At 49.3% G+C, this 23,551-nt stretch overlaps 1 protein-coding gene across 1 annotated transcript in view; it reads left to right on the top strand.

Annotated features, from left to right (window-relative positions):
* The window catches only part of MICU1 (mitochondrial calcium uptake 1), a 145,368-nt gene extending 125,393 nt beyond the window's left edge, over nucleotides 1–19,975 (top strand). Inside the window, exons 11-13 of the mRNA XM_054382170.1 lie at nucleotides 6,840–6,948; nucleotides 15,431–15,520; nucleotides 19,085–19,975. Of these exons, the coding sequence (XP_054238145.1) occupies nucleotides 6,840–6,948; nucleotides 15,431–15,520; nucleotides 19,085–19,245 (360 nt within the window). The 3' untranslated portion in view covers nucleotides 19,246–19,975. The remainder of the gene's footprint in view (nucleotides 1–6,839; nucleotides 6,949–15,430; nucleotides 15,521–19,084) is intronic.
* The last annotated feature ends 3,576 nt before the right edge of the window (nucleotides 19,976–23,551 follow it).

Here is a 23,551-nt window from a genome sequence, read left to right as displayed (position 1 = left end):
TTTCTCAGTGCTTCTATAAGGATGAGTTGTTTTTTTATTAACTGGGTTTTAAACAAGTGGTGCCTCAAAATGAGAGTAGCTGGAAAGTTTTTGGCTGCCTTTTGGGTTGGTCTGACTGGTTTAGAGCCCCTTTTCCCTAACAGGAAGTGGTCTTTCAGAACTGGTCTTTATTTATTAACTGGTTTAGAGATAAAGTATGTCATAAAACACCACTGTTGGCCTGACTCCAGTCCTTTTTTTGTCCCTTTTTGCTGCCTTAACTGGCAACAAAAATAATGCAGGACTCTTCAGTTCATGTGAAGCCACTCAGTGACTATTTTTCTCCTGGTGCTGGAGGGGAATTTGGGTATTCTGAAGAAAATACTAGGTCTCTGTTAACTGCAAATAATACCAAACAGTTAAAAATTGGAGGAAATCATAAGCGAGCCAAGAGCTGTGGTACCTACAGCTTCTTTGTGGCCTCAGGATGCCAGAAAGAGCAGGGGGTTTGCAGATTTGTAGGAAAATAGGCTTGATAATTAATAGATGGTGTCAACATCTCACCAGAGCTGAGACATACAGAGAGACTTTTCATGAGGGTGTCTAGTGACAGGAAAAGGGGGAATGGTCTGGAGCTGAGGGAGAGTAGGTTCAGACTGAATCTTAGGAAGCAATTCTTCAGTACAAGGGTGGTGAGACTCTGGAATAGGTTGCCCAAGGAGGTTGTGGATGCCTCCCCCCGGGGGGTGTTTAAGACCAGGTTGGATGAGGCCCTGAGCAGCCAAGTGTAGCTGAGAGGTGTCCCTGCCCATGATGGGGAGGTTGGAGTAGATGATCTCAGAGGTCCCTTCCAAGCCAAGCCATTCATAGTTGGAAATCTTACTTCTTAAACTCTTTACCACCAGCTTAAATAAAACCAGTGATATTTTCAAGGTAAAATTCATTTATTTGACCTTTGAGATAGATGTTGCTTTTCCAGTACCTCCATTCCCCTTCAGTTTTAACAGGAATCCTTTGATTTCACATGGAAAAAAAAATACTTAACTGGGATGTGTGTCTAACAGAAAAGATCATCTCTACTTTAATGCTCCTAAACTGTTGAGTCTTTTGCTATTATTTGGGTTTATAGGGGGGGTGGTGTGTGTGTGTACATATATATATATATATATATCTTGTCATACAATTATTAGGGTTGGAAGGAACCTCAAGGATCATTTAGTTCCAACCCCCCTGCCATGGGCAGGGACACCTCATACTACAGCAGGTTGCTCACAGCCACATCCAGCCTGGCTGCAAAAACCTCCAGGGATGAGGCTTCCACCACCTCCCTGGGAAACCTCTTCCAGTGTCTCACCACCCTCATGGGGAAGAATTTCTTCCTAACATCCAATCTGAATCTCCCCACTTCTAGTTTTGCTCCATTCCCCCCAGTCCTGTCACTCCCTGACACCCTAAAAAGTCCCTCCCCAGCTTTCTTGTAGCCCCCTTCAGATACTGGAAGGCCACAAGAAGGTCTCCTCAGAGCCTTCTCTTCTCCAGACGGAACAGCCCCAACTCTCAATCTGCCTTCATAGGAGAGGTGCTCCAGCCCTCTGCTTATCTTATTGAATAGTAGCTGGGTGTATGAGGAATTAGGCAGAGGAAGTTATTTTGGCAGCTTCCTTACAGCAGATGTTTTCTTCCTTTCATGTCTAAGCCAAGACCCTGGCGTCTGTGGCAGAGGAAGAACTTTCTGGGTTTACCTTATTCTTCATCCCTAGATCAGCCAGATTGTGTTTCTATTTAGAGACAACTGGATTCAGAGCAAAGCTTGCTTTATTTATTCCAAGGACTTTCAAGGAGAGAAATTGAGGAATAGCACACAGAAAAAAGAAAAATGACTTTTGCAAGAGACAGAACTGGTGGAAAATCCATCATTCCTTAGAGCTGGGGCAGTGAAACACCCAAAACCCTAGAACAGAATGTCCTTTCTGTTAGCAATTGCAAGATATTTAATGGTTTAAGAAGATGTAAAGAAAGCAAGAGGTGCCAGCTGCTTTGCACCAGAGGCAGATAAGCCTTTTGGCAGCCAGGACTGCTCAAAGTTAATTCTTATGCAGAGCTGGAGAAATAAGGCACTGAAGTCCTCCACTTCAGCAGGTTTCAGCTCATGGAGAATCCAGCCTGCTTGCCTAACTTTGCATTGTCTTTTCTAGAAGGTAACCTGTTCTTGAAACTTTGTGGGGTTCTTTTTTATTCCTGGGGTATTTTTCAGACCAGATCCCTTGTGGATTTGTGTTCTGCAGCACTGTGTAGCCAAATACACTTAGATACTTTCATTGGATCACCTTGGTGCAACTGTGAGGGTTTTTGAATAGTTCAACTCATAGAATCATAGAATGCTTTGGGTTGGAAGGGACCTTAAAGATCATCTGGTTCCAACAGCCCTGTAATGGGCAGGGACACCACCAGCTTGCTCAAGGCCTTGAGCACCTCCAGGGAGGGAGCATCCATGACCTCCCTTGGGCAACCTGTTCCAGTGTCTCACAACCCTCACTATAAAGAATTTCTTCCTCACCTCCAGTCTAAATCTGTCCTCTTCCAGTTTAAGGCCATTCCCTCTCACCCTATCACTACAAGCCCTTGTAAAAAGTCCCTCCCCAGCTTTCTTTGTAAGCCTTGATCTCTTTAGAAACAAGCCCACCATGACCAGAGTCATGTTAAATGCCTTCTGAGCTTTCTGGAGAACTTCCTCAGGGATGCAGCTGCGAAGCTGTCGTTGTAAATGAATGGAGTGCTTGAGCCAGACAATCTTCTCCCACTTGAAACTGCAGAAGCTCAATGCTGATGTTGCTTCTATCTCTTTGCATCCTAGACATCTGCAGGGCAAGCAGCAGCTTTCAGGCTCTGCTTCATTCTCAGCCTATAAAAGGGGAGTGGAGCTGCTGCTCTCCACTGCTCTCCCTTCACCTCCTGGACCTCACAGAGACATTAAAGCCACCCAGCCACTTTATTTATCCTGCAATACTTTCCAATCACTGAACACCTTGTAGTGCAGAGAGGTTTATGACAAAAACATGTTTTGCAGGAGGAATTTCTACCCCCACCCCCCAAATCCCTTCTTTTCCCACTTCACCAGCCTGCTTTTATAGCAGCAAGGTATCATTATCTGCACTCTCTACTAACTGAAAGCAGCAGAGGCTTGGCTTTGCTATTGCTTCCCAAAGCAAGTGGGAGGGAAATGATTTTGATAGTGTGATACTGGGAATGGAATGGAAATAACTCTACCAAACCACCTGGCAGGTTTACCTTGGAAATGCTTCAGCTTGTGAGTGCTTTCTTATGAAACCTGCCAAACATCATCTCCATTCATTCTGCACAAAGCAACCTTGGAAGCCTCCAAAATATTAAAACTCTGCCACTTTGCTCTGGTGAAACCTCATCCTGGATTTCTGTGTCCAGCTCTGGAGCCCTCAACACAGGAAGGACATGGACCTGATGGAGCAAGTCCAGAGGAGGACCACAAAGATGACTGGGGGGCTGGAGCACCTCTGCTACAAGCACAGGCTGAGGGAGCTGGGGTTGTGCAGCCTGGAGAAGAGAAGGCTTCAAGGGGACCTAATAGCAGCCTGCCAGTACCTGAAGGGACTTAAAAGAAGGCTGCAGAGAGATTGTTTCTTAGGGCTTGCAGTGAGAGGATGAGGAGCAATGGCTTGAAATTAGAGCAGAGCAGATTTAGATTAGATGTCAGGAACAAGTTTTGCACCATGAGGGTGGTGGAACACTGCAACAGGTTGCCCAGGGAGTTAGTTGAGGCCTCATCCCTGGAGATATTCAAGGTGAGGCTCAACAGGGCTGTGAGCAACCTGATCTAGAGGAGGATGTCCCTGCTGACTGCAGTGGGGTTAGACTAGATGACCTTTGGAGGTCCCTTCCAAACCAGACCATTCTCTGATTTCAATCTAACCTTTAGCTATTTTCCAACAGTGTTACTCTACCTTTCTGCTTTTGAGAATGGCAGAGTTTCTTGTATTCATTCATAACCTTCTTTCCTTTGCCCTTTTCTTGAGGAAACATCCTGCTTTACCCTGCATACCTGAACTCCTCTGCATGTTCAGCAGAGCTGCCACACTTTGCTTAGAATTGCTTATGGTCTTCTCCCTTGAGTTGTTCTTCCACAGCTGCTTTTCTCCTAGCAAAAAGAAATATTTTTTTTCTTTCAGTACAAGCAAGTTATTTGGTTTATCTCTCCCCAGCCAAAGCTGATTTTTGGGAAATGAGTAACCCAGGTTATCTTCTAAATGTGCTTGAGGAGCTGTGTAGCTTATTGCTCTCTTGAGATGGCAGAGGGTAGGAGCAAGGTGGAATTCTCTTGGATTCCCTGGTGGAAAACTCTATTTTTTGAGTTGTTGTAAGGTGCATGTTGCAAACAGATCCTCATTTCTGCCTGGGGATGTTGGATGACAGCTGGCTGAAGATCAGCTAGCATGTGCCCAGGTGGCCAGGAAGGATCAGCAGTGGTGTGACCAGTGTAAGCAGGGCAGGGTTGTCCCTGTGTACTCAGCACTGGTGAGGTCACACCTTGAATATTGAGTTCAGTTTTGGGCCTCTCACTCCAAGAAGGACATTGAGGTGCTGAAGCAGGTCCAGAAAAGAGGAACAAAGTGGTGAAGGGTCTGGAGAACAGGGCTGGTGAGGAGCAGCTGAGGGAATTGGGGTTGTTTAGCCTGGAGAAGAGGAGGTGGCTGAGGGGAGCCCTCATTTAAACCCATCACCCCTTGGCCTGTCACAACAGGCCCTGCTAAAATGTCTGTCCCCAGCTTTCCTGTAAACCTCTTTAAATACTGAATGGCCACAAAAAGGTCTCACTGGAGCCTTTTCTTCACCAGGCTCAACAACCCCAACTCTCTCAGCCTGGCCTCACAGGAAGCAGACCAGGTATACATTTAAAGCAAGCTCCTTGTACAGTACCTGGGGATTTTTTCAGGTCCATTATCCATGTGTGCATTTTGCTATCTCATCCTTTTTTTTGGTCTGGATCCATGAATCCAGGGCTGACAGACCCTGCTGTGGCACTTCTCACTGTGCAGTGTACATCATCAGAGCACTACCACACAGTTACAGCCCAGACGGGAACAAGCTGCACATTTTTCTGCTCAACAATTCTAGAGGCACCATGTCCACATGAGAAGCCCATAAAACAAGGTGCTGTTCAGGATAGGTGGCTGCTTGCCTGATCAGAAGTAGTTAGGAAGAGTTTGAGTAGGGTTACATCACAGCCATTTGCAGCTGGCAGTCCCCACTGAAGAGCTGCTCTTCCATCCAGACCATGAATCCATCCATGGTATGCAGATGGGATTTTTAGTGGCTTGCTTTGTCAGTCTGTCATGCTAGACAGGATAGGAGGAACCTGAAGCCTTCTGGACAAGCTGATTTATCTCTTCCAGATGGGAAGGCTGACTGCTGATGATTTTGCCTCCTCCTTTGGCTCCAAGCTGTGGCTGTGGTGGGGGAGTTTGGGAGGCTGCAGCTCTTAGACTCGTTGAATCATTAAGGTTGGAAAAAACCTCTAAGATCACAGAGTCCATCCTTCAACCCTGCACCACCATGGCCACTAAACCATGTCCCAAAGTGCCATGTCTACACATTTTTTGAACACTTCCAGGAATGGAGACACCACCACCTCCCTGGGAAGCCTGTTCCAATGCCTGACCACTCTTGCAGTCAAGACATTTTTCCTAATCTCCAATCCAAGTCTCCCCTGGCACAATTTCAGGCCATTTCCTCTCCTTCTATCACCTGATACTAGGGAGAAGAGAGCAACTCCCACCCACCTCACTCCAACCTCCTTTCAGGGAGTTGCAGAGAGTAATGAGCTCTCCCCTCAGCCTGGGCAACCCCAGGTCCCTCAGTTGCTCTTCATAAGACTTGTTCTCCAGACCCTTCAGCAGCTTTGTGCCCTTCTCTGGACACACTCCAGCACCTCCATGTCCTTCATGTGGTGAGGGGTCCCAGCACTGATGCTGTTGTGCTGGTGCTGAATGGGTCAATAAAACAGTGTTGTGTGGTGTAGTGTGACCAAGAGGGGGTCTCAGACTCCCTTTCATCATATTCATCAGCAGAGGCTCTCCTGGCATGCTCCTTGATGATCAGACTGGGCAGAGAGGAGTGTTTTGCTCATCCCCTGCCTGCCCACTGGCTGTGCTGGGATGCAGTGGTGCTGGCCCTGGGGGGCACTCAGGGTGTCTTTCTGTGACTACCCAAGTGTGTGGCTGTGAGTGCTGCTCACTGAGCAGAAGCTCACCTGTCCCAGGGTGAGCCAAGCTCTGGGTGACTGCTGGGAAGTCAAGCAGACAATCATCTATCCCTGCAGCAGTATTGCCCCCAGCAGCAAAGCTAACTGGGACCCATCTGGGATTTGTCACCTTCTGAGAAACCTGGATTCTCCCAGGGATCCCTCAGCCCCTTGGGAGAGACCTTGCAGCATGGGAACTATTTCATTATGGTCCTTGCAAGTGTGCAGGCTTCAAATGGTGCTGCTTCTGGTGATCTCCTGCATCCCAGTCATGGCCTCATGGGGTGTCTGTTGTGCTGGGAGAGAGCTGGCTGTGAAGCAAGGCCAGAGAAATGGTCTCTGCCATTGCTGACTGTGCATGGGGAAGTCCCTTCTTGTGGCACACCTGGTGGGACAAGGAGGAGAGCAGAGGCAGTTGACGAAAGTACAAGTCACAAACCATATCCTCAAGAACCAAGGTAGGAGTGCAGATGGATTCCCCTCTGGCTACAGCTCTGGGCTGGTGAATCACTTGGTCCTTCATAATCCAAGTAGTGGCATGTTCTACTTTTCCCACCACCATAAGACCATCTTTTCTCTGTCCTAGGGGCTGACATTTGAGGAGGTGGAGAACTTCTTCACCTTTCTGAAGAACATAAATGACGTGGACACGGCTTTGAGTTTCTACCACATGGCTGGAGCATCTCTTGATAAAGGTATTCAAACTTGGCAGGGGGGCTGATGCTGAATGACAGAATCACAGAATGTTACACGTTGGAAGGGACCTCCAGAGATCATCCAGTCCAACCCCTCTGCCAAAAGCAGGATCACCTAGGGTAGTCCACACAGGAATGCTTCCAGGTGGGTTTGGAAAGTCCCCAGAGAAGGAGACTCCACAACCCCCCTGGGTAGCCAGTTCCAGGGCTCTGTCACCCTCACTGGAAAGAAGTTTCTCCTCCTGTTGAGCTGAAACCTTCCCTGTTCCAGTTTGTATCCATTGTTCCTTGTCTTATTACTACTGTGCACGACCCAAAAGAGCCTGGCCCCCTCCACTTGACCCCCACCCCTCAGCTATTGATAGACATTGATCAGATCCCCTCTCAGCCTTCTCTTCTCCCGACTAAACAGCCCCAGGGCTCTCAGTCTCTCTTCACAGGGGAGATGCTCAAGTCCCCTAAGCATCCTTGTGGCTCTCCCTTGGACTCTCTCCAGCAGGTCTCTGTCTCTCTTGAACTGGGGAACCTAAAACTGGATGCAGTGTTCCAGGTGTGGTCTCAGCAGGGCAGAGCAGAGGGGGAGCAGAACCTCTCTAGCCCTGCTGGCCACACTTTTCTTGCTGCACCCCAGGATCCCATTGGCTCTCTTGGCCACAAGGGCACATTGCTGTCCCATGCAGAACTTGCTGTCCACCAGCACTCCAAGGTCTTTCTCCATGGAGCTGCTTTCCAACAGGGCAACCCCTACCTGTCCTGGTGCCTGCTGTTACTCCTCCCCAGGTGCAGGACCCTGCACTTGCCCTTGCTGAACTTCATGAGGTTTGCCTTTACCCAGCTCTCAGCCTGTCCAGATCTCCAGAGCTGGGAAGCTAATGAAGAAGCCCAGGGTGATAGGTTAAACTTCAGAGAGGTTGGACTTGCTACAGCCATGGATAAAAGAGGGACTTCAGGTTTTATACTCAACCTGGTTTTAGGCACAGACCTGGGAAGAAGACTGACATGTAGAGCCTGAACAGATTGTTAAGTGGTGATTTCATGGTGACTGATAAGTCAGTGGTATCTCATTGAAGGCTTTGGGTTGGAAGGGACCTTTAAAAGTCATCTAGCTTGACCCACACACACATCATGATGATATTTTCAGCTGGACCATTCAGGACTGGTATGTGCAGAGGCAGGATGACCTAGTGGGTATATCACAGGCTCTGGTACCAGATCCCAGGCACACCACTGTTTCTTCTTCATCCCTGTCTCCTGAAGAGGAGATCTTCTCTCCTCTTACAAAGCACTTCAAATCGGTGCCAAAGACAAGCAGTACTACAAGTAGAATCCTTGCAAACTCTGTCTTCTGTAGAGGTCTCCATGATCCCTGCAGCAGAGGCACTAACCAGCAGTGGAGCTGGTGCTAGGAACTGTTCAACCCTTCTTTTGTTTTGCTTAAAATCAGAGGCTTTGCCTACAGATAGAGAAAAGGAGACTGAGGGGAGACCTTCTGACTCTCTACAACTCCATGAAAAGAGGTTTCAGCCAGGTGGGGGTCAGTCTCTTCTCCCAAGTAACAAGACACTGGACAAGAAGATACAGCCTCAAGTTGTTCCAGGGGAGGTTTAGGCTGGATAGCAGAAGAAACTTCTTCACTGAAAGGGTTCTCAAAGACTGGAACAGGCTCCTCAGAGAGGTGGTTGAATCCCCATCTCTGGAGGTGTTTCAAAGACAGAGATGTGGTGCTGAGGGACATGGGTTAGCAGCAGCAAGAGTTAGATGATAGTTGAACTCAGTGATCTCAAAGGCCTTTTCCAACCCACACAATTCTCTGATTCTCATAAGAGCTGTATGGCCAGCTACTGCATTTCTGATCTGAATCCAAGTGATTGCAATAATCCAAGTCACCCAAGCACCTCTGGAGCTCCCAGGTATGCTAGAGGGAAGGAGGGAAAGCACTGGAACCCCACTGAGGCCCCAGACTGAGCAGTGAAGCTTGTCCAGGCTGTCTTCAGATAACTCCCAATCCAGAGAGTGTACATGGCCAGGGGAGCTGGCTGAGTAAAGTTCAGAGGTGGTATTTTCTGGGGAGCTGGGTAACAGTGTGGTTTATTGATCAGATCATGTCCTTGATCTCATCCATATCAGGTATGTTCTCAGATCTGACACTCATCTGCTGCCAGGATCTGTCACAAGTCCCTGCTTTTCTTCTCTAAAAAGGAGTTGGTTTTCTGAATGCTCAGACTGGGGGGATATTAAAATAACAAAACAAACCCCAATGGCAAGCTGATCACAAGATTTTTTTTAGGCCAAGAGGAAACTCTTGTCTCTTGGAAAGTTAAAGCTGATGTATTGAGGCAGCTGCAAAATGAAATGTTTCAGAAGTAAGCTGTTCTTCCAGCTGCTGCTCTGGAGGGAATCTTAAGGCATTAATAGGTTTGGGGGAATGGAATTGCAAAGGGAGTCAAATGTGTCACATTGCTCCTTGTCTTTTTCTTTTGAGGGGAAATTATCTGTACTCTCTGATTTAGATCACTGTTACCTTAAAACTTAAAGATAAAAGAACTTGATAGGATCTCCTTTCATTTAAAAGAAAGAATGTGGAGTATGGAAGTGGTGCTGCTGCTGCTGCTCAGTGCCCTTTCTGTACCATCCCATGGGGGAACAACCCAGCAAGTCACAGATTCTCAGATTGCATTAGTTTGGAAGGGACCCTCAAAGGTCATCTTGTTCAACCCCTGCAGTCAGCAGGGACACCTCCAACTAGATCAGGCTGCCTAGGGTCCAATCAAGTCTGATCTTGAATGCCTCCAGGGACAGGGCATCAACCACATCCCTGGGCAGCCTGTTCCAGTATTTCACCACTCTCATTGTGAAAAACTTCCTCCTGATGTCCAACCTAAATCTGCCCTGCTCCAGTTTCAACCCATTGCCTCTCATCCTATCACTCCAAGCCCTTCTAAACAGTCCCTCCCCAGCCTTCCTGTAGGTCCCCTTCAGATATTGACATGTAGCTGTAAGGTCTCCCTGGAGCCTTCTCTTCCCCAGGCTCAACAGCCCCAACTCTTTCAGCCTGTGTTCATAGGAGAGTGTTCCCCCTGAACCAACTTTGTGGCCCTCCTCTGGACCCTCTTCAGCAGGTCCATGTCTCTCTTGTGTTGGGGGCCCCAGGGCTGGGCACAGCACTCCAGGTGAGGTTTCACCAGAGGAGAAGAGAGGGGCAGAATCATCTCTCTTGATCTGCTGGCCACACTTCTTTTGATGCAGCCTAGGATGCAATTCCACTTACTCTGTGTCTGCAGTTGCCTTATCATGCAGTATGTACTTGTGGAGTATTTAGGTCTATCTGCAGTTGGTAAATCAGTGCTTGCTGTTTAATTATGTGTGATTAATGAGCTTGAGCTGGAGCCAGAGCCACTGAGCTAGGAGTATTGGCTACAGTAAGTAAATCTTGAGTAGGGTTGGTGGTGTGCAGGACATGGATCAAACTGCTCATGGGCTTGGCTGTCCCTAGGTTCTGGCTGTCAGGAGAGGTTTCCTCAGGCAAAAGAGGAGAGTTATCCTGCAAATATCATAGAATCAATCACCCAGCTTGGAAGGGACCTCTCAAGGTCATCTAGTCCAACCACCCTGCAGTGAGCAGGGACATCCTCCACTAGATCAGGTTGCTCAGAGTCTCACCTTGAATATCTCCAGGGAAGTGGATACCTGGCAGCTGACATCAATCTCCCCTCACACCCTTCCATGCTGCTCAGCCCAGAGGTGCTCTGAGGAGAAGGCACACTGTGGTCCTCACAAAAGGGCAAAGCAAGCTGCACAGGTACCCCAGGGCTCTGCAGCAGAGGTACCCCAGGGCTCTGCAGCAGAGCTCTGTGTTCTCCTGTGCCTAAACTGTCCATGCATTACCTGTTCCCATATATGTGCACTCTGAGTCTGGATATTGCAGCCACAAATCAAACCAGCAGTAAATGGGGTGTGCTTTCCAGAAGTCAGGCTTTCACCAAGCTGCTAATTCAAATCCAACAGATGTAGAAGTTACTCATCCCACAGGCAGGAGGCGAGGAGGGTGGTTTGTGTCTCGAGTAAATCCCTGCAAGTGTTGCTATCGTTTGAGAAGGACCTTTTAACATTTGGGAGGAGGCGGGGGGGGAATGGATGACACCAAACAGCCATAGCTTGACAACCTGTTTTCTGTGCTGAAGTTAAAGTAGCTTCCTCTTCTCCAAAGGATCATAAGCCTGAGTTTTAATAACCTGTGGAACAAGATGCAGATTATTTATTAGACCATCTTTCATTTTACCTGAAACATAATGGCTGTCATTCTCTTCAATCACAAGAAGCATTCCTTAGAAAACTTCCCCAGCCTGGCTGGGAGGAGGACAGCAGCTGAATTTGTTGGTTATTCCCCTTTCAAGGGGAGGGTGGGGATGGCACTGGGGTTTTGGCACCATCTGCAGCCAGGCTTCCCAAGCAGCCGTTCTGCTGGCACTGGCAGAGAGCCAGGGTCTAACTCCTCTGTGTCTTAGGACAAGGCAAAGGGATGAGCCAAGTTGAGGGGAGGTGGCAGGGCTGGAGCCCAGGAGGGGTTAGTCAAAGGTGGTTTTCTTTTAAGTGTGGAGCTTGAAGCAGCTGCAGGCATGAGAGGGAATTTGGAAGGAGGTAGAGGTGGGGTTTGAGTGCTGTATGCTTGCTTGCCCCTGTGCTCAGCACTGGTGAGGCTGCACCTCAAATACTGGGTTCAGTTTTGGGCCCCTCACTGCAAGAAGGACATTGAGGTGATGCAGTGTGTCCAGAGAAGGGCAGTGAAGCTGGGGAAGGGTCTGGAGAACAGGGCTGGTGAGCAGCAGCTGAGAGAACTGAGGTTGCTTAGTCTGGAGAAGAGGAGGCCAAGGGGAGACCTTCTGGCTCTCTACAACTGCCTGAAAGGAGGCTGGAGCTGGGTGGGGCTCAGTCTCTTCTCCCTGGTATCAGTATTCAGACACAACAAGAGGGAACGGCTTGACATTGTGCCAGGGGAGGTTTAGGTTGGGTATTAGGAAAAATTTCTTTCCTGCAGGAGTGGTCAGGCATTGGGACAGGCTGCCCAGGGAGGTGATGGAGTCATCATCCCTGGTGGAGGTGTTCAAGAAACGTGTGGCCATGGCGCTTGGGGACATGGTTTGGTGGCCAGCGTGCTGTTAGGTTGATGGCTGGGCTCAATGATCTTGGAGGTGTTTTCCAGCTGAAACAGTTCTAGGATTCTATGGTTCTGTAATTAAATGCTGGACCTTTAAAGCCCTTTTTGGAGGGCTGCTGCCACCTAATGCACCTGCTTGTTTGGGCTGCAGTTCCTTCCTCCCATTGTGTTGCATCTTGCTGGCTAACCTGGGTGTATTCAGAAGAACAGAGAGGAAAGGTATGGGGATGCATGGACATTGTGGCTGTCCCTGGGCATGAAACATTCCTTCCTCCATTTACTTTGCTATCCAGTTTTCACATGGGAGCTGTGGCATCATATATTCTTCAGCCTGGTTGGCATGGGAGAGATGTGTGGTCTCCCCACTGCTCAGCTGGCAAGGGTCAGGCAAAAGTAATACAACTTTAATGATTCCATTGCCTCTTACACTCCCCAAAGCAGGCTGCCAGGACACACAGCAGCTGTATCCTGACTTATGGTGACAGAAGTGACATACAGAATAATAACTGCAGGCCAAAGCTATACCTCTCATGTAGGAAAGGATTTTTAAGTCAAAAAGAGTAATTACAGGGAATCATCAGATGCCTGCTTGAGGTTCTATATATTTTTTAACCCATCCTTTGTTTAAATTCCATTTTCTCCTGGGTTATTTAGTGAGAGATTTTTATAGGGTGAGAAGGCCTGATGGTTGCTGTGGATTCCTTCCCCAAAACTCCAAACCTCACCCAGGGCAGCAGAAATGAAGTGGGAAGAAACAAACAATCTGAACATTGATGAAGACTAAAATCTTATTAGAAACACTTTGTGCAGTTGCTCATTAATCCAGTTATGGTATGGGTGCTGATTTGTTCCTTTTTGACACACAACTCTGAGATTTCTGGAGGGCCAGCAGCTCTGCAAAGGGACCAAGGTGCCTGCACCCAGGAGAATGCTGTGGATGAAAACAGAGGGAGTTTTATTGCTTTCAGTCTGATTTTGTCTCTCACCACATCCCTTAGTTGCCTTGCTGAGGAGACCTCTGCAGTGAAAGAAGATCAGAGGGCTGGAGCTCTGACCTCCCTTGTGGGGACAGGCTGCAGAGTTGGTGCTCTTCAGCCTGGAGAAGAGAAGGCTCCAGGGAGACCTCATAGCAGCCTTCCAGTACTTGAAGGTGGCTACAGGACAGCCAGGAAGGAACTTTTTATGGGGGCTTGTAGTGATAGGATGAGAGGGAATGGATTGAAACTTGAGGAGGGCAGATTTAGACTGGAGATTAGGAAGGAATTCTTTGCAGTGAGGGTGGTGAGACACTGGAACAGGTTGCCCAAGGAGGTCATGGATGCCCTCTCCCTGGAGGTGTTTAAGGCCAGGCTGGATGAGGTCTTGAGCAACCTGGGCTGGTGGAAGGTGTCCCTGCCCATGGCAGGGGGCTTGGAACTAGGTGATGTTTAATCTCCCTTCCAACCTAAACCACTTTATGAATCTTTGGAATGTTCATCCCAGTTGCTGTGGGGTCACTGCCATGGTGCAGAGCCTCCCTGGAAGGGGCTGCCTGGAGTCAGGCTTCGTAGGGAAGCAGTTTACCTTCAAATGCTCTCATGCTCATGCAAAACTCTTCCATTTGCAAGCAAGCAAAGTGTTTCAACCCTTACAAACACAGACAACCAAGCTGCTCTTACCTTGCCTCCATCCTTCCAGTAGCAGCTGACAAAGGGAGACCAGAGGCAGGCAGACACACAGGAATACCTGCAGGGAAACAGCTAAACCACCCAGTGAGGGCTGGATTTTTTTCCTTGCATCCAGGAAAATCTACTGCAGAACCCTGCCAGATTGATAGCTCCAATGATTGCTCTTTTCTTGGGGTATGAATAAAACTCATGCTCTCTTCATTGCTGATGAGCTCAGCTGCCAGTCTCGGTGGGGAAGAGAAATAAATTGTTAGAACTCTTCATTTTATTGCAAGGTTAAGCTCTGCTGGCTGCAGAGCCTGTAACAGGGAGAGGGTGAACAGGTTCCTTCTGCTATTATTAGCCCTGGGTTGCTTAACAGGAAACCCAGTTTGTATTATTCCCAGCCTGCTGGAATGGTTGAACACATAATGTATGATAGGAGGAGAGGAAATGGTTGTTCCAGGGTTGTTCCAGGTTGTTCCAGGGGAGGTTTAGGCTGGATAGCAGAAGAAACTTCTTCATTGAAAGGGTTCTCAAAGACTGGAACAGGCTCCTCAGAGAGGTGGTTGAATCCCCATCCCATGATAGTTGGACTCAGTGATCTCAAAGGTCTTTTCTAACCCAAACAATTCTCTGATTCTCTGAGGGACATGGTTTAGCTCTAGCCTTGGTAGTTAGAGAATGGTTGGACTGGATGATCTTGAAAGTCTTTTCCAACCAAAATGATTCCATGATTCTATCACTGCAGCTCTTGTCAGCAGGAGCTGCCTTCTTGCTCAAGCCTGTCAGGAGAGATTTCCCATCCTGGTTTTTGTTGTAGTGCTGACACTTCTAATTTTGTAACCCAAGAGGGGAGAACAACATCTCCTCTTGGCCTTTCTAATGCTTATCTTGCACATGCAGGTGTTGGCAGGTAGGTGCTCACCAGCAGTGTCGCCACACCCCTTGTGTTGCAGTAGGAAGCTGCAGGCTTTGAAGATCCTGGTTTTGAGGCATGTGTTGAACAGGTTGGGGGTGAAGCTTATTTTAAGCCTCTATGAACACCCCATGGTTTTGCAAAGGCAGTTTTCCATGGAGGAGCTCTGGCAGTGTTAGGCTGTGCCTAGAAATTTTTTCCACAGCTTTTGAACAGAAAGTGGTAGAATGTAAATAAATTACCACTGGATGTAAAAAGGAAAATAATGATAAGGTCCAAATCATCCCATCGGACAGATAACAAACATAAAAGTTACTTTGGTAAAGTAACTTTCTGTCTTTTTGGCCAGAACTTGTGGCTTCTGCTGGCTTTGCAGACCTTGAATGTGTTCTTGGTGTGGTTAAGTAACTAAGAGCAACTCGCTGCTCTTTCTCTTGTCCTGTGTGTACAGGGGGAAGGAAGGGAGCAGGGAGTGGGGAAGTTATTGGTAGCCTCCTGGTTTGTCCAGGGGGAGGTTCTTGTGCTGTTTATAAATTATAACTACCTGTAAATATTGTACATCTTGTACATACTCATTGCACTTCATCTCCAGCTTGTAGTTTTGCTTCATTTGCTTTCCAACTGAGCTGCTCTGGCAATTTTATGTTGGGGGGAATTTTCCACCCACCACGGGAGTGAAACTTCTCCACTCCTCTGCCTGCACTTGACTGTGGCTGCAGCTCACAAGGTGTCACTAAGCTTCTCTCCCTCTCTGTGTTGCAGTGACCATGCAGCAGGTGGCCAGGACGGTGGCCAAGGTGGAGCTGTCTGACCACGTGTGTGACGTGGTGTTCGCGCTCTTCGACTGCGATGGTGAGCGACCCCCAGCCCCACCCCTTCCTCTCAGCCAGGCTGGCAGAGAGTCAGTCCAGGGGAAGAACTACACAGAACAAATTGCTAGCCATGAAAGCTTGCCATGGCCTGGGCTCTTCTTGCCACACTACCATCTGCTCTTCCTCTGTGGGTCTGTACAGATGCTCCTGTCCTTCTAGGATGGGTATCTGCTGGTATGTGGCTTCCAGGATTATGGAATCACAGAATCATTTTGGTTGGAAAAGACCTCTAAGATCATCCAGTTCAACCATTAACCCAGCACTGCCAGGTCACCACTAAACCATGGCCCTCAGCACCACATCTACACAGCTTGGAAACCCCTGCAGGGATGGGGACTCCACCAGTGCTCTGGGCAACCTCGTCCAGGGTTTGACAACTCTTTCAGGGAAGAAATTGTTCCTAATGTCCAACTTAAACCTCCCCCTGTTCAACCTGAGGCCCTTTCCTCTTGCCCTGTCACTTTTTCCTTGGGAGAAGAGACTGACCGCCACCTTGCTCCAATCTCCTTTCAGGGAGTTGTAGAGAGCCACAACCTCAGTCCCCTCAGCTGCTCCTCCACAGGTTGCTCACAGCCACATCCAGCCTGGCTGCAAAAACCTCCAGGGATGAGGCTTCCACCACCTCCCTGGGCACCTGTTCCAGTGTCTCACCACTCTCATGGGGAAGAATTTCTTCCTAACATCCAATCTGAATCTCCCCACTTCTAGTTTTGCTCCATTCCCCCCAGTCCTGTCACTCCCTGACACCCTCCAAAGTCCCTCCCCAGCTTTCATGTAGCCCCCTTCAGATACTGAAAGGCCACAAGAAGGTCTCCTTGCAGCCTTCTCCAGATTGAACAGCCCCAACTCTCAGAACCTCACCATAGGAGAGCAGCTCCAGCCCTCTGATCATCCTCATGGCCCTTCTCTGGACACCTTCCAGCACCTCCAGATCTTTCTTATAACAGGGGCTCTAGAACTGGATGCAGTACTCCAGGTGGGGTCTCACCAGAGCAGAGTAGAGGGGGAGAATCTCCTCCCTCACCCTGGGGTAATTCTGCTGGGAAGCTCCTGCTTTGCTGGCCTGTAGAGGATGCAAGCACTTTGGGGTAGCTTGGTGCCACACTGGAGCAGTTTTGGGTCTACAATTAGTGAAGCCTTTGCCACCATGGCAGTGATTCAGACTGGGAAAGCAACAAAATTCTCCATTTGACCAAACCTGCTTCTCCAGCAGTCACTGGGACCTGGCAGCTCTGGTGCATAGAAAGCTTTCTGATGGAAACAGGAAGATTAAAAAAGAAAATCTCCATTTATTTATTCTCTGTTGTCCCTCTTGGTTTCAGCCCCACTTTTCTGAGTTTGCATCTCTTGATTTATTTTCCTCAGTGCTTCAGTGCCAGTTACTGATAGAATCCTCAAGGCAGCTGATCAGACTGGAGATCAAACTGAAGCATAGCCACATTTGCATCCTCTCAGGAGAATCTCCTCAATATTTTGATAGCAAAGCTGTGGAGGGGAAAGGCTGTGCCAGAGGGGAGTCCCTGTGAGGAAGGAAGCAAGTGGAAGAGCAGGCACAGAGCTCTTTGTGTGTTTTCACTCTGTATAGACATTACCATGCATGCATGAAAAACCTGCAACCCCAGAGATCTCGAATTTTATTCACCCCTTGCTAGGCTGCTGGAATTTCTCTGCCCAGATTTGCATTGGGCTGTAAGGCAGGGAGGAAAATAAAGCTCTCAGATGAGGAAACTTGTCCATCAAATACAACAGTGTGGTTCCCCACATCAGCCAGAGAGATTCTCTCTCCTTTTTTCTGGAGAACTGATGGCACTGGTGGGTTTGTATCATGAGGGCTGATGTTCCTTCCTATTTTTTCTGTGCTCAGAGGTGGGCTGCTTTCCTGAACTGCTCCCCAGAAGCTAAATTCAGTGCTATCACCTCTGCACCATAGGCAAGGAGCAAAATAAGAACAGGATGTGTGCACTGCAGGCTGTGGACAGAACACTGTGATGTGGACTATGCATGCTGCCAGCACAGGAAGGATATGGACCTGATGGAGCAGGTCCAGAGGAGGGCCGTGAAGATGACTGGGGGGCTGGAGCACCTTTGCTACAAGCACAGGCTGAGGGAGCTGGGGGTGTGCAGCCTGGAGAAGAGAAGGCTCTTGGGAGACCTAATAGCAGCCTCCCAGTACCTGAAAGGGACCTACAAGAAGGCTGCAGAGGGACTGTTTACAAAGGCCTGCACTGATAGGACGAGGGGCAATGGTTTGAAATTAAAGAAGAGCAGATTTGGATTGGATGTTAAGAACAAGTTCTGCACCATGAGGGTGGTAGAACACTGCAACAGGTTGCCCAGGGAGATAGCTGAGGCCCCATCCCTGGAGATATTCAAGGTCAGGCTCAACAAGGCTGTGAGCAACCTGACCTAGTGGTGTCCCTGCTGACTGCAGGGGAGTTGGACTGGATGACTTTTGGAGGTCCCTTCCAACCCAAACCACTCCATGATGATGGCAGAAGGCATCAGTCCCTCAACAAAGAGGCATCAAGCTCTTGGTCATGTCAGGCTTGCTGCTCTCCTCTCTGATCAACCAGTGCCCTAAATAAAAATCCCAGAGGTTTTAATTTATCAGTGGTTAGGCAACTGCAGAATAAAATTTGCCCCAATTTACTATAATCATATTTTTAACCTAAATTTAGTTGACACAATTCTCAGTAACCTCACTAGATAAATGAACCTTCCCTTCCTCTCCATTAAGAAAATCTCTGCTCCTGTAATTCCCTCAATCACTTAAAGTGGAGAGTTCCCTGCGGGCACAAGAGCACTTGCTTTGAATTTGCTTTTGTGTCTTCAAGCTCCAAGACTCCAGGTCCTGCAGGATGTGATGGTGCCAAGCTAAGTAGGGTAATGTCTGTTATAGGCTTGAGAAGGACACTGAGTTGCTGGAGCATGTCTAGAGTAGGACACTGAAGCTGCTGAAGGGTCTGGAGAACAGATCTGGTGAGGGGTGGCTGAGGGAACTGGGGGTGTTGAGTCTGGAGGAGGCTGAGGGAAGATCTCATTGCTCTCTGCAACTACCTGTGAAAGGAGGGAGTGAGGTGGAGATTGGTCTCTTCTCCCAAGCAACAATTGATAGGACAAGAAGAAAAGGCCTCAAGTTGCACCAGGGGAGGTTTAGGTTGGACATTAGGAACAATTTCTTTGCTGCAAGAGTAGAGGGGATTAGAACAGGCTGCCCAGCAGGGAGGTGGTCGAGTCACCATCCCTGGAGGTGTTCAAAACATGTGGACATGGCACTTTGGGATGTGGGTGGTGTTGGGTTGATGGTTGGACTCAATCTGAAGAGCTCTTTTCCAACCATAACTATTCCCTGATTCCATGATTTAAACACTGTTGTTGGGCAGCCCTCGCTCAGCAGGATCTTTTAGGAAGCTGAAGCCAAACGTGATTTCAGTCTCTGCAAGATCTGACTCTGGTGGCTGCTGCCCTTTAAAGTCAGTGCAGGTGGAGAGGAGACTGTTGATGGGATTTGGGGTTTCTAACAGCATTTGCTTGCCTCCCTCAGGGAACGGTGAGCTGAGCAACAAGGAGTTTGTGGCCATAATGAAGCAGCGCCTGATGCGAGGCCTGGAGAAGCCCAAGGACATGGGCTTCACACGGCTCATGAGAGCCATGTGGAAGTGTGCCCAGGAGACAGCATGGGACTTCACCATGCCCAAGCCATAGCAGGCTCAGGGAGGAGCTCCCAGCTTCCCTGTCTCAGCCCTGCCACCTCTGCTGAGGACACCTGCGGGGTGGCAGCAGGCCCTGTGGTGAGCCCAGACTGTTCAAAACAGGAGATTTTTGTCAATCAAAGTTAGGAATCAAAGCCTGCTGCATTTTCAGCTTCTGCTTGCTCCTGACCCCTTAATATTCCTCTCTCTCAGGAAAAAAAAAAAAAAAAGGAAGAGGACTTAACTGCCACCACCTCTGCTTCATGGTGCATCAAGCGAGCCGGTGGGGCTGCACCCAAATTACTCTTGTTTCGTGGTATCGCAGGATGGCACAGGGTTGATTTTAATTCTTAGGCTCCTCCTAAGAAAGATGATGTGGAATTCCTGGACAGGTCCTAATGGTGGGACCTAGGAGCAGAGCCCAGTGGTGAGAGGACCCCCAGGATTTTTAACCAAATGTTGCACACTCCCTGAGACTGTCAGGGGAATGGAGGGGATTGGTGCACTCGCAGAGGGGCTGCTTGAGCCGAGGTGTTGCCTCTGCTGTAAGAGCAAGGAAAGGTTTTGGTGGAGCAAGTGGTTCTGCTGTCCATCCTGCCTTGCATAAGCAACCTGCTGCAGGAAGTCTCTAATTATTTTAATTGGGAGTCCTCCCCGAGGGGAATTGCTGTTCCATAATGGGAAGGGACTGAACAGTGTAGTGTGCTGAGTGCTGTCCTCTCTGTAAAGTATCACATAAAGATGTTGCTCACAAGAGCATGGCTCCTGGCTCATCTCTCCTCCCTACTAAACAAGTGATAGGATGCGAGGAAATGGTCTCAGTTACACCAGGGGAGGTTTAAGTTGGATATCAGAAGAAAACTCTTCCCTGAAAGGGTTCTGAAATACTGTAACAGGCTCTCCAGGGAGGTGGTTGGATCCCCATCCCTGGAGGTGTTTATAAGAGGCAGAGGTGCTGAGGGCCATGGTTTAGCAGCACCCTTGGTAGACTTAGAGAATGGTTGGACTCAGTGATCTTAAAGGTCTTTTCCAACCAAGACAATTCTGTGATTCTGTAAGTGCCTCAGGTCTTCACCTAAGGCTGGTGGTGAGTCACTGGAGATTGGATATTTTGGAAAGAGGAGGGAAAATAATGTGATGATTTTCCAGTGCTGGGAAAACAAAGCCCAGAAGTCAGTGCTGGAATGGCTGGAGCTGCCCTGTCTGCTGTCTGCAGGGAGGAGCACTCTCTCTGTGGGTGTTCAAAAGGACAGCCACGAGCTCCAGGCTTTCTTTGAGGGGATAAAATACTTCTGGGATACATTCATATTAGAATGTTATGGAATCATAGAGTGGTAGGGGTTGGAAGGGACCTCTGGAGATCATCCAGTCCCCCTGCTAAAGCATAGTCACTCACAGCAGGCTGCTGTTGGAAATCTCTCCAGAGGAGGAGACTCCACAACCTCTCTGGGGCAGCCTGCTCCAGGGCTCCAGCACCCTCCCACTGAAGAAGTTTCTCCTCCTGTTCAGATGGAACCTCCTGGGTCCCAGTTTGTGCCTGCTGCCCCTTGTCCTGTCCCTGGGTACCACTGGAATGAATATGGCCACATACTGATCCTGCTGTTGTGGATCAATCCATCTACTGTCATCCTCCCTCCCCTCCTGCAGTTTGCCTGCCAGCAGCATGCTCTGTTCAGGTGTTGTTCTCTGTGCTGTCACACACACCACATCAAGCAGTGAGGATCTTGAGGTACAGCTGTGGAGCCTCCAAGGAAACGTCACCTGTCTTGAAATTCTCTCTTTTGGAACAGGAATCCTGTTACAGGGCACAGCTCCCTCAGAGCACAGCTTCATCCCTCACTGCTGCAGCTCTTGGGCCAGCATCTCTTCTCTTCAGCCCTTTCCAGGCAAGGGCCCAGGTGCAAGGAGCTGCTTAAAAAGCAGGAGACCTTAAAAGGAGAGAGTGTCTTCTCTTTAAAAACTCCTGAGGAGGTTTTACCCTCCTATCCCGGGGTCACCTTGTTGCCTCCCTTATGTGGGCAACCCTAAATTTGGGGGATTTATGGTGTCAAGGAAGTGATGGGAAGGGAAAGAAACCCTAAAGCTTCCAAATCAGAGCCTCTTCAACGTCCCCATGCTGACACAGTGCTTTCAGCCATCACCTAAATCTGTGCTGTGTGTTCCCACTGTGGCTTTTTCCATTGTAAGAGCCTCTGTTTGCAGGGACTAGCACAGCTGCAGGGCTGCCATCTCATGGACATCACAGTGGGATGGCTCCTGGCATGTTGGGATGAAAGGATACAGGCTCCTTAGGAAGGACAGGTATGGAAAATTGAGGAGCAGGTGGCACCCTCTGTGTTAATAACCATCTGGAGAGCATGGAGCTCCGCCTGGGGATGGATGAGAAGCCACCAAGAGTGTATGGGTCAGGATTAAATGGAGGGCAGGATCAGTGGGGATCTCCTTCAGGCTAGCTGACCAGGAATACTTGAGTGCATGAGGCCATCTATAGACAGATTGGAACAGCCTCAGGTTCACAAGCCCTGGTCCTCACGGGAGACTTCAGCCACTATGATGTGCTGTGCAAAACAGCAGGGCAAAAGAAATCCAGGAGGTTCCTGGAATGCATTGAAGATAAATTCCTTCTTCAAATGATAGAGGAGCCAACCTGGAGACCTGCTATGCTGGACCTTGGTCTCACTGACCAGGAGGGGCTGATGGTGAATGTGAAGCTCAAAGGCAGCCTTGGCTGCAGTGGCTATGACATGGCTGAGATCAAGATCCTCAGGGCAGCAAGGAGGGTGCACAGGCAGCTCACTCTCCAGGCCTTCAGGAGAGTAGACATTGGCCTTTCCAAAGATCTGTTTGGTAAAATACCCAGGGGATAAAGCCCTGGAGACAAGGGGGGCCCAAGAAAGCTGGTTAATATTCAAGGATCACCTCCTTTGAGCTCAGAATTATGCATCCTGGAAAAATAGGCAAAAACTGGAGTCGCTCCTGAAAAAGCAAAATGAAGCCTACAGAGGGTAGAAGTAAGGACAGGTAGCCTGGGAAAGATACAGAGAAATTGACTACCCCGCCCAAGGTCAGGTTGGGAAAGCTAAAGCCCTGACAGAATAAAATCTGTCCAGGGACATCAAAGAAAAGCTTCTCTAGGTATGCTGGTGATGAAGACCAGGGAAAGAGTGGGTCCTCTCCAAAAGGAAATGGGGGACCTGGTTATGCAGGACATAAAATAATTGTTTTGGTTGGAAAAGATCTTTAAGATCATCGAGTCCAACTGTTACCCACCTACCAAGTCTGCATGGAGGAGGCTGAGGTACTCCATGACTTTTTTGCCTCAGTCTTCACTGGCCACTGCTAAAGCCACACTGCTCAAGTGACAGGAGGCAAAGGCAGGGACTGGGAGAATGAGGAACTGCCCACTGTAGAGGAAGCTTGAGACCACAGAGCACACCTGAAGATGCACAATTCCAGGGGATCCAGTGGGGTCACAGAAACATTCAGGTTGGAAAAGACTCTCGGGATCACCACATCCAACCCAGAACCCTACTCTACAACGTTCACCTCTAAACCATAGCCCCAAGCACCACATCCAAACCTTTAAACAAATCCAGGGTTGGTGATTCCACCCCCTCCCTGGGCAGCACATTCCAATGCTTGACCCCTCTCTCCACAGTTTTTCCTCATGTCCATTCTCAGCCTTGCTCAGCCACTCTCCCTGGTGTTTGAGAAGTTGTGGCACTCTGGTGAAGTTCCCCCAGCCTACAAAAGGGAAGCATGACCCTCGTTCCTAAACAGGGAAACAAGGCAAGAGCTGGGCACCTACAGGCACGTTAGTTCTTCAGCCCGAAGAGGCAGCTCTGGGGAGATGATCTTGTGTCCTTTTAGTGCTTAAGCGTCGATCAGAAAGCTGGGGACAGCCTTTTGAGCAGGGCCTGTTGTGACAGGACAAGGGGGGACGGTTTGAAGCTGAGAAATTCAGACTGGAGAGAAAGGAGAAATGTTTGACACTGAGAGTGGTGAGAGCTGGCCCAGGTTGCCCAGAGAGGTGGCAGTTGCCTCATCCCTGGAACCACTCCGGCTCGGGCCGTTTGGAGCTCTGAGCCCCCTGCTCCAATGCAGAGTGTCCCTGCCCGTGGCGCGGCGGCGCCAGCCCCGGCCGGTTTGCCGTCTCCTCCCGCAGGCGTCGAGCCCACGGCCGCTCACCCCGAGCGCTCCCGCCCCGCCCCAGGCCGCGGGCGGCCCTCCCGTGACGCCATCAGGCCGCGCGCCGCCCCGCCCCTCCCCTCCGTTCCCCCCCACCGCTCCCCGCCCTCCCGGCCGCCGCCGCCGCCGCC

The sequence above is a fragment of the Indicator indicator genome, chromosome 7 (genome assembly GCF_027791375.1).
Source record: "Indicator indicator isolate 239-I01 chromosome 7, UM_Iind_1.1, whole genome shotgun sequence".
NCBI lineage: Eukaryota > Metazoa > Chordata > Aves > Piciformes > Indicatoridae > Indicator > Indicator indicator.
This window is presented reverse-complemented; position numbering and strand designations above follow the sequence as displayed.